The 10940-nt window shown below is 44.6% G+C and overlaps 1 protein-coding gene across 1 annotated transcript in view; it reads right to left on the bottom strand.

Annotated features, from left to right (window-relative positions):
* Nucleotides 1–14: 14 nt before the first annotated feature.
* The window catches only part of DNAH14 (dynein axonemal heavy chain 14), a 259076-nt gene continuing 248150 nt past the window's right edge, over nt 15–10940 (bottom strand). The window contains exons 85-86 of the mRNA XM_074351453.1: nt 620–766; nt 15–230 (exon numbers count right to left, since the gene is read on the bottom strand). Of these exons, the coding sequence (XP_074207554.1) occupies nt 15–230; nt 620–766 (363 nt within the window). The remainder of the gene's footprint in view (nt 231–619; nt 767–10940) is intronic.

Raw genomic sequence — 10940 nt, 5'->3', positions numbered from 1 at the left:
TTTATTATGGAAATTTATTTTTCATTCTCCTCACACAGTAATGCAACCTGCATCGTGATCCAGTGACTAGGAGGTTTCTTTGTTGATAAACACACGGATGTTAAAAAGTTTGAGGTTAAGTCAGCAGTTGTCAAAGTTCTTGACCTCTCAGGTGTCAGGTAAACTGGGCACTCAAAAGTATAGAGTTCAGACTCTGTCTGCTTAGAAGCATTTGGCCTTTCAGTAGAAATCTTTGGAAAAAAATATCCAGTAGTCAAATTACATAGTTCAAGCAAACCAATGGCTCAGATTCTCTATAAACTAGATTGGGGGGATTTGTTACAAGTTTTATAAATACATTTCACTTAAGATGGTTATGTAACCACATGTGGAAATTATGCCTGGAGAATTTAATTTTTTAAAGAGTAACTATCATGGCCTTTAGTACATATTCTTGAGAAATCATACTGGATGTTGGTATAGCACCTATCAACGTCTATTTTAGGGCTGTTTGAAGTGTTTGTTGTCAAGTATATTAGCCAATTCCGCTAGTGAAATCATAAGGAATGGGGAGTAGAAGGAATATGTTTGTATGAATGAGGGAAAGCTCAGACTTCGTAATAAACATTTAGGTGCTTACCTTTGTTGGCAAGAAGTATATCTCAGGAAAATCACAACATATCTCTCGAGGCAATGAGTCTTCCAGTACTTCCTGTTCATGATTCCACCTTGCCCCTTCGATGAATAAACCAAAGACATGAACTCCGATGTGTGTGGGGTCGGTGCCCTAAGATCAAAGAAAGGTGATGTCAGTGGGTCCCAGGTGGGACATGTCCTTTACTGGAAGCTGTATCTGGAGAAAGGTCAGGGAGGAGACCAGAGAGGAGGTGAGGCGCTCCCTGGCACTGTGGTGTGAGACCATCCCTGCCCAAGTCCCATTTTCCCAGATTCTAAATTGAGTACTGCAGTGCCAACTGGTGCCTGCTGGGGCCCTGCAATGCACCCCCCTCCCTCCACAACTTCCAGCCCTTAGGCACCTGCCTGCTCTTTTTTCAGAAGATAAAAGCCCTGATGTGTGTTTGCCTTAGCAGAATTGACAGCCTTGGGAAATGGCTAGTCTCACCACAACTCAGGCTGACTTGTCACAACCCATGTCTCCTCCTTATTGGAGTCATAAATCCCACTGTCAGCCCATGTCTCCATCCTACTGGAGTCGTGATCCACTGTCCTCCCGTATGCCAAAGCCCCTGATGTCACTTATAGCCAAACAGAAATCTGTACCCTGTCCCTTCGTGCTCACAGCCCCCTCCCCAGTGAAAGACCCTGCATGTTCACCTTCAGTGCTCATAGCACCTCCTGTCTGTGTGGACCGCTGTTGCCTGTAGCAGTGTATCTATGAAACCTCCTTTGTTCTTAAAAGAATTTACCAAAGGCAAGGAGTTTATCAACCACGACATCGGCCTGCAGTGTTCTCCAACATTTGGTGCCCTGTACGGGGGAAAGCCCCAAACACCAGGAGACCCCCTAAGTTTGGGGAGCACTTAAGGCAGATCTCCCTTTCTCTCCCCTCCTACCCCTTCCTACAGGAGCCTCTCCCTGTGGCTTGATCAGATGCTCCTTTTAGGAGACCAGATCCTCAGGGCAGGCTCCCCTCTCCCCCTGGCTGCATAGGATGCTCCCTACAGGAGGCCAGATCGCCAGGGCAGGCTTTCCTCTTCCCTTTTCTGCTTTGCTCTCTCACACTTTTCTGACACTCCCTGCCGTTTTGGTCAGGACTTCAAAGTCTTGTAGATTGAGGAACTCTGGCTGGGCTATACTCAGCAGGCTCTGAAACTCGGTCTGACAAAGGAGAGTGACCCCCTGGCCCATGGTGGTGAACACACTCAGGGAACTTCTTTTCTAAATACCTCTATCTCTTTACTCCTTGTTACTGCATACCCCGTCCCTAGGTCAGAGGGGACTTTGCAACTCGTTGGGAAAGGCACGCATAAGGACTGGTCATCCAGTCCCGTGGGACACCCAGGTCGGCCCCAGACACGTAAGAGAGAGTGGCTGGCCCAGGGGGTGAGAGCCCTGGGAGCTCCCCCCACAATCAGCCCCTCCAACCTGACACAGACTTTCCTCCTGCTCTCTGTGGCGTCTCTGGGCCTGACTGCCACGTGCTCTTCTCCCGTGTCAACTCTCCTCTGACCCCGCCTCTGTGACCGGGACGCTACACAGACATCAGCTGAGTCCCCCGTCTCCCGTCGCCACGCCAGGTACAAGCTGCTGGTGGGCGAGTTCCCCCCCTTTTCCTTCTTTCTAAACTGCTTAGCCCTTGTGCTGGTTTAACCTTGGTGCTGGTGGGCTGGCTCCCCTCAGCCCTTGCGCTGGTCTTTTTCTCAGCCTCTGTGCTGGTGGCCTTGACACTGGTTTTGGCCCTGGTGTGGATTGGCTTCTCTTTCTTGGGGGACCAAAAGTAAGAGGACACCAGAAGTTTTGCCTCTAAATAGAGTCTGTGCTGGGATCCTCTTCTCCTTGATACCTCCCTTAATCACTGTGGGAAATGCTTTTTCTACTCCCTGGGACTCACCATCAGGTTGCATTTTAAAACACTGGGATAAATGTGATCCCCAAACATTGAAGAAAAAGCAGCTTATCTTTGTCTGTAATGTCACCTGGCCCTAATACCAACTTCCAGACCAGGCGACCTGGCCGTCCAAGGGAGCTGTTTAACTGCTTGATTCTTTCTGTTGCAAATTGGGCAAAGGTCTGAGGTCCCCTACGTTCAGGCTTTTATGGCCCTCTCAGAATCTGGACCTCTGTAAAAACTGTCGCAAGTGTCTCTCCCAATTCTTGGAGACCCTGCCACACTCTGGTCCCTTGGCGCCCAATGATCAACCTGATATTCTCGATGACCCCCTCCGGGCTCTTAACAACAACAACCTTCTCTATATCCTTCATTGCCCCCTTCACCTCTCCCTCTCCTTCCCCTGCCTCTCTCCCTTCGAGCCCCTCAACTGCCAAATACTGTTTCCCAGTTCGCCCTTTCCACCAGGCCCCATTCGCCCACCACATACTAGATCAGGTGTTATTTAAGACACAGCAGGACCGACGTCCCCAGGTAAGATGGATATTCCAGAAGTCCCAAAACAAGACAACATGTTGCCCCTTTGTGAGGTTGCTAATGGTGAAATGGGCACTTTTCGGGCTCATGTCCCTTCCCCTATGTCAGATCTTTTCAGCCCAAACCCTTCTCGCTTTGTACCCTCACTAGGCCCTCGCTATAGCCTTTGATTTAACCTGGCAGGACGTTTGTTATTTTCACCACCTGCTGCACTCATGAAGAAAAGGCCTGCATCTGGTTCTCGGCTTAGCGTTGGGCTGACAAGGTACATGCTCAAGCTGCCCAAAATACTGAGTCTGGGGGTTCATCTGGGTCCAGGAAGGAAGCAAGCCCTAACACAGACCCCCAGTGGACACACCAAGGAAGGGGCCTTAGGAGGAATGTTGTAACCGTAGGATTACTTGTTTAATAAAAGGGGTGAAAAAGGACGTAATAAAACCTGTTAATTATACCAAATGGAGAGAAATTACACAGACACTTGATGAAAATCTAACCCTCTTTCATTCCAGGTTGGCAGAAGCCATGCAATCCTGAGAGCCCAGAGGGCCTTGCAACACCAGCAGTTCACATCATTAGCCAGGTCTCCCCAGACATTAAACAAAAGTTTCAGAAGCTTGAACAGGGCCCACAGACTCCCTGGCCTGTCCTATTAGATATGGCTTTTAAGGCCTTTAACAATCAGGAGGAGACATCAAGGGTCGAATGGAAAAAAAAAAAGGGACAAATAGCAAGCTAAATATATGGCCGCCGTTACTGCTAATTCCCTAATTCCCTGCCAACACCAACTCAACCGAGGCTGCAAGAACAAGCGTCTTTCTGCAGGGAGCCTGCCCCTCTTAGGCAAACCCGTCTGTTTTCATTGTCAACAGCGAGGGCATCTCTGACGATACTCTCTTGCTCTGTTTGCAAGGAAAAGGGTTATGGGAGGCAGGACTGTCCCTAGTCCCCCTGCCCCTGGTGCAGGAAGGCCATCTCAGAGACAAGGACGATGCCTGAGCCCCAAGGCACTCCTGGGGCTAAAGCTACAGGGAACCAGCAGACGCCCCTAACTCTGTTCCTTGATCATGAGGAGCCGGTAACAAGGGGAAAGATGACTCTCCCTTCTTGGACTGATGGGCCCAGAGGCTGTGCAGGCGCTAGGTTTTCCATCTCAATGGCAGAGCCTCAGGTGACCTTGGATGTGGCAGGAAGGTTAGTTGAATTTCTAGTTGACACTGGAGCCACTTACTCTGCCTTAATTAGTTTTTCTGGACCAAGCTTTCAGTCCTTGATTCTCCTTAGTGGTATAGATGGCCATCCACAAACTGACTGTTTCACCTGTTTGTATTCTAGAAAAATTCATTTTTATCCATGCCTTTCTTGTTCTCCCTGAATGCCCCTCCACCCCCCATTAGGAAGAGAGATTACAACTAAGCTTCAGGCCACCCTCCACTTGCCAGAGTGTGTCTGCCCTTTGTTAGCTCTGGTTCAGGGCCCATAAGACATACCTTCCGCTATTTACCAATAAGTGCCTCCTGTGGTATGAGACATAACAACCCCAGGGAAAGCCCTTTTTGCTAAATCTGTACAGATTCAATTAAAAGAGTCTGCCTGGGAACCCTCCTACACTGCTGGTGGGAATGTAGTTTTGTGCGGCCATTATGGAAAACAGTATGGAGATTTCTCAAAAAACTAAAAATATGATCCAGCAATCCCACTTCTGGGCATGTATCTGGAGGGAACTCTAATTTGAAAAGATACCTGCACCCCAGTGTTCACAGCAGCACTATATACAATAGCCAAGACATGGAAGCAACCTAAATGTCTATCGACAGATGACTGGATAAAGAAGTTGTGGTATATTTATACCATAGAATACTACTCAGCCATAAAAAAGAATAAAATAATGCCATTTACAGCAACATGGATGGACCTAGAGATCATCATTCTAAGTGAAGCCAGAAAGAGAAAGAAAAATACCATGATATCATTCATATGTGGAATCTAAATTAAAAAAAAAAAAAAAAGAAAAAAAAAGGACACTATGAACTCATCTACAAAACTCTCAGACATAATAAACAACCTTATGGTTACTGGGAAAAGGGGGTGGGAAGGGATAAATTTGGGAGTTTGAGATTTACAAATGTTAGCTACTATATATAAAAATAGATTTTTTAAAAAAGTTTACTCTGTATAGCACAGGGAACTATGTTTAATATCTTGTAATAACCTTTAATGAAAAAGAATATGAAAACAAATATATATGTGTATATGCATGACTGGGACATTGTGCTGTACACCAGAAATTGATACACTGTAACTTACTGTATTTCAATTAAAAAATTAATAATAATAAATAAAATCGCCTACCTTTTTCTCCTGAAAATCTCAATACCCTCTTAAGTCTGAGACCTAGAGGGGCCTCTAGCCCTTACTCACCAAATTCCTTACAACCGGATTGTTTCATCCTTGTAACTCTCCATGCAACACCCCCATCCCAGATGTAAAAAAGGCTGAAGGACATATAGGATGGTACAAGATCTCAGGGCCACCACAAGGCTGTGGTCCCCATACACCCAATTGTGGCAAATCCTTATACACTCTTGGGACAAATTCCCTCTGGAGCCTCTTGGTACTCCACATTAGACCTTAAGGATGCTTTCTTCTGCATCCTGTACACCATGAGTCTCAATTTCTATTTGCTTTTGAATGGTGGGAGTTAGAGACCCAAGTGTTCCAGCAATTAACCTGGACAGTTCTATCCCAGGGATTTAGAGACAGTCCCCATTTACCTCTCTACCTTACAATTTTCTCTGGGCAGATCCTTACTTCAGTATATAGATGACTTACTAATATGCAGTCCTGATAAAGATTCTTGTGACTCAGACACTATAATGGTACTACAAAAACTGGCCTCACGTGGGTATAAAGGCTCTGCCTCTAAGGCTCAAATTTTAACTCAACGGGTACAGTTCCTGGGCCTCACAGTAACACCAGGAACAAAGAATCTGCCCGTCCGAAGAAAAAGTCTAATTTTAGACATGAGGACTCCAGCAACTAAACAATAGCTCAGATTTTTTCTGGGAATAGCAGGATTTTGTAGGACCTGGATACCCCAATTTGGCCTCATAGCAAAGCTGCTCTATGAAGCTCTACCGGGACCAGAAAATAAGCCATTAGAATGGACCCTCAAAATGGACCAGGTATTACAAACTATCAAACCAGCTCTTACAGTGGCCCCAGCTTTAGCTTCACCTCATCTACAAAAATCTTTTTTTCTGTTTGTATGTGAAAGGCTAGGTGATGTCCTGGGAGTCCTTACACAGGCTTTGGGACCCACCCAGCAGCCTGTAGCATATTTCTCTAAAAATCTGGCTCCTGTGGCCCAAGGATGGTCCCCTGGCCTCAGAGGTCTAGTCTCTGTGGTCCTGTAAGTCGAAGAGGCACCCAAATCGACTCTGGGACAACCATTAACTACCTGTACGCCCCATCAAGTAATGGATATTCTAAATTCAAAGGTTTTTCACTGCGTCTCTGACAGTGGGATCACCAAATATCAAATGCTACTCTTAGAGACCCGTGAACTTAGTATTAAACTGTGTCAAACTCTTAACCCCGCCACTTTACTTCTTGATCCCAATCCTAACTCTTCTACAGAACACTCATGCCTTGAAATTCTAGATTCAACTTGTAAGGCTAGACCAGACTCACAGGTCCTGCTAGAGGACCGAGACGACATTCGATTTACTGATGGCAGAACTTTTATGTTAAATGGGGTTTGATTTTCCAGTTATGCCATTGTAAGTCTTAGCAATGTTACAGAATCAGGGCCTCTTCCGGGAGGCTCCACTTCTGCTCAAAAGGCTGAACTTACAACTCTCACCTGAGCTTTACAATTAGGGGCAGGAATGAAGTTAAATATTTACAGATAGCCCTTCATGTTGTTCATGCATATGTAGCTATTTGGCAAGAAAGGGGTCTTCTCACAACACAAAACACACCCACCATTAGACATGCTTCAGAAATCTTACACTTGTTAGAAGTCATGCTTCCCACACAGGTGGCAGTGATTCACCGTCGAAGGGTAACTGATGAGATTTCCCGAGGAAATCACAAAGCAGACAAACAGGCTAGAGAAGCAGCACAACTTTCTATACAGGCAGCTTTATCTCCAACCTTCACACCAATGACTCCTCAATATACTGAGGAAGAAATTCAAGAGGAAACAAACATGGAATTTACCTTCATTCCTGAAAAATGGCTTAAAAGCCCCAAGGATAAATTATTACTCCCAAGGGCCTTACAATGGAAAGTATTACAAAACCTCCAGCAATCCACCCACTTTGGGGCAAAGGCCTTACAGGACTTACTACAACCTCTCCTTGTGGAAAAAGGAATTTCTCAGACCTTGTGTGACCTCTCCTGCGCATGCGCAACTTGTTGCCTGGTTAATAACGAGGGAAATGTTAAGCCACCACTTCTCCTTCACCCAGTTCAGAGGAGAAGTACCTCACCCACCAGAAGGCAGACAAATAGACTTCACCCATATGCCCCCATGTAAAAACCTAAAATATCTGCTGGTATTTATAGACACTTTCACAGGATGTGCTAGAGTTAGACAGAAACAAGCACCGGGCAGTGGGAGAGGAAGGGGAAAGGAGCAACCCAGAAAATAACAGCACACCTGCACTCAGGATAAGGGGCCCCCCAAACTTTTATGTTCTCTAAATGAGGGCCAGCAAAGAAGGTGGCTAGGATCCAACGCTGCAGGGGTGCAATAGAGAGAAGGACCCGGCTTAACCTGACCCAATGCTCATAATATAATTAGCATTGAAATTTGAGCCCCTCCCGTAGGTTTCTCTGTGTGCATCTTGGGCAAGAACCTGCACAAAAGGGATGCGTGTGCCTGAACACAGGAACCTGAGCTGTCAATCAGCCTGAGCACTCAAAAAACCTGAGCCGCTAAACAATCAATCACGAAAACGCTCCCTAGGCCAGGATAAAAAAAGGAAAAACAGGAAAAACAAAGGAGCGGTGCCATTTTCCCTCTCGGGTTGGTGCGCTCCCAATTCTCAGGAGTGTACTATACTACCTTTTTACTTTATTAATAAAATCTTGTTTATATCACGCTTTCTGTCGTTAAAAATTTATTTTTTTCAGGTGACTAAGAACAAAGTTAACTCTTATTTCCCTCCTCCCGGTAACGGACTGAAGCCTTCCCACAAAAACAGAGGGCGTCAGAAGTAACTACTGCTTTTGCTGGATCATATTATTCCCAGTTTTGGCCTCCGCCACTCCTTATAATTAGACAATAGCCCTAGTTTTGTTTTACAAATAACCTCAGCGGTGGCATAAGCCCTATAGATTGAATACCACTTACATGCACCCCCCCCCCAGTCCTCTCGTAAAGTAGAAAAAGCTAAACAAACAATAAAAAGAATCCTAACAAAACTTACGCAAGAAACCCAACAGTCCTGGCCCACCCTTCTTCCTATTGCCTTCCTATTGCCTTGTTATGAACACGAGTTGCCCCCAAAGCAGAATCTCATTTAAGTCCTTTTGAACTCCTCTATGGAAGGCCCTTCCTCCAGATTTACTAACAGATGCTGAGTCATTACCTTGTCCAAATTGCAATAACTTTAGGTCAAACTGTAAAGGCCCTTCATAAATCTCGAGTCCAAAGCCTGAACCCAATTTTCAGGTAAATTCCCATCCAAACCTTGTTTTCGGGGACTGGATTTATCTCGAAACTCTTCCGCGGGACAAACAGCCGCTCAAGCCAGTTTGGACGGGGCTCCATCAGGTGTTTTAACTCCTCCCCCAGCAGTGACGTAGACGGGTTTGCTCCTTGGATACACCTGTCCCGCTACAGGCTGCCGCCCCGCCCCGTTAAAAGTGAACGAGTCACCGACAGATACCCCGTATAGCTGGGAGCCTCTAGAGGCGCTCCGCCTACTGCTCAGGCGCAAATAGGGTGATACTAGTCCCAATTCCTAGTTCAACGAGTGCCACCTGCTGGGCTAATCCCAGCAGCGGACCTTGCCTTCTTACCTACGTTTTCTTGCTAGCGCTCTGCCTCTTTATGCTTCTTGTTTGCTGTTGCCCCAGCCGTGCTAATCCCTGCACTTCTCGTCCTTGCGCTAACTGCCATTGAGTTATCAACCTGACTTCTTTTATATTATTCTTTCAGAATTTACTACAATCCCCGCTGAAGATCTTTTTCTCTGAAACTCAATTCAGGGAATTAATTCTTGACCTGTATCTTCAAAGTGATTTCACTGATTTTACACCTGATGAGATTAATCTCTATTTAGAGTACTAAAAATGACACTCTGTTCTGACTCTCCTCTTTACCCCCTGCTGTTACAGGAAACAGTTTCTTAGAATGGGCCTTCACATATGTTAATATATTTAATTACTCCAACTGCTGGGCTTGTGGCCAACTCCCGGTGCCTGCATTCTCTGGGTTACCATGGTGGGTTTCACCCCTACAAGGACCTGAGTGGAAAGAGTTTTCCACATTTACTCGTCAACTAATATTTGGTATAAATGAAGACACAACTCGACTTGATCTCTTAGACCTATATAAAATCACTAATTATGACCCATCAAAATGGCCCATAAAAAACACCACTGATTAGCCAGGCCACAATTTTTCTTTCTCTTTAACAGCTACGTGACCTGCCATGCCACATCAGGGATGGCCTGAAAATGTTCAGAACCCTCATCGAGTAACTGAAGGCTTCAGCTAAATATGGGATGGAGCTAATTTGTTAATGCCCAAATATGGCAGATTAAACATTAAAGCTCCTCTTGGAAACAACAAATTCATTCCTTGTCTCACTGGCCTAATTCCACTTGACATTTGGGATGGATCCCTTTCAAACAGTGTGTCCATCATATAATTTTGCAAGCTAGTGATTATTCAGCCACCAATTAGCAATTTAAACCCTGCCAGGATGAACCCATCATATGGTTAGCTCTCAGTGGAGTGAGAGAGGGCCCAAATAAAATCAGAAATGAAAGGAAGTTACCAATGACACCACAGAAATACAAAGGATCATAAGAGATTACTATGGACAATTATATGCCAATAAAATGGACAACCTAGAAGAAATGGATAAATTCCTGGAAATGTACAATCTCTTAATACCGAATCATGGAGAAATAGAAAATACGAATAGACTGATTACAAATAAGTAAATTGAATCAGTAGTCAAAAAAATCCCAACAAACAAAAGTCCAGGACTAAATGGTTTCACAGGGGAATACTACGAAATATTTAAAAAGGAGTTAACACCTCCTTTTCAAACTATTCTAAAGAATTGAAGAAGAAGTACTGCTTTGGATCTCATTCTATGAAGTCAGCATTACCCTGAAACCAAAATCAGACAAAGATATCACAAAAAAGAAAATTATGGGCCAACATTACTGATGAACATATATGCAACAATCCTCAACAAAATATTAGTAAACCAAATTTAACAAAACATTCAAAGGATGATACAGCATGACTGAGTGGGATTTAATACCAGGGATGCAAGGATGGCTCAGTATCAATCAATATGCAAAATGAACTACTATTTTATCATAAAAAAGAATGAAATCTTGCTATCTGCAATCTGTTGCTATCTGCAACATGGATGGACCTAGAGGGTTTTATGCTAAATGAAATAAGTCAGGCAGAGAAAGACAAATACTAGTATGATTTCACTTACATGTGGAATTAAAAAACAAAACAAATGAAAAAACATAACAAAACAGAAACATACTCATAAAGAACAAACAGGTAATTGCCAGAGGGGAAGGGGGTAGGGGTTGAAAAGAAAAAAAGGTAACTATGTGAGGTAATGAATGCCAATTAGCTCATTGTGGT

Source organism: Camelus bactrianus, chromosome 23, assembly GCF_048773025.1.
Source record: "Camelus bactrianus isolate YW-2024 breed Bactrian camel chromosome 23, ASM4877302v1, whole genome shotgun sequence".
In the NCBI taxonomy this organism is placed as follows: Eukaryota; Metazoa; Chordata; class Mammalia; order Artiodactyla; family Camelidae; genus Camelus; species Camelus bactrianus.
The sequence above is the reverse complement of the archived record's forward strand: the minus strand, read 5'-3'. Positions and strand labels throughout refer to the sequence as shown.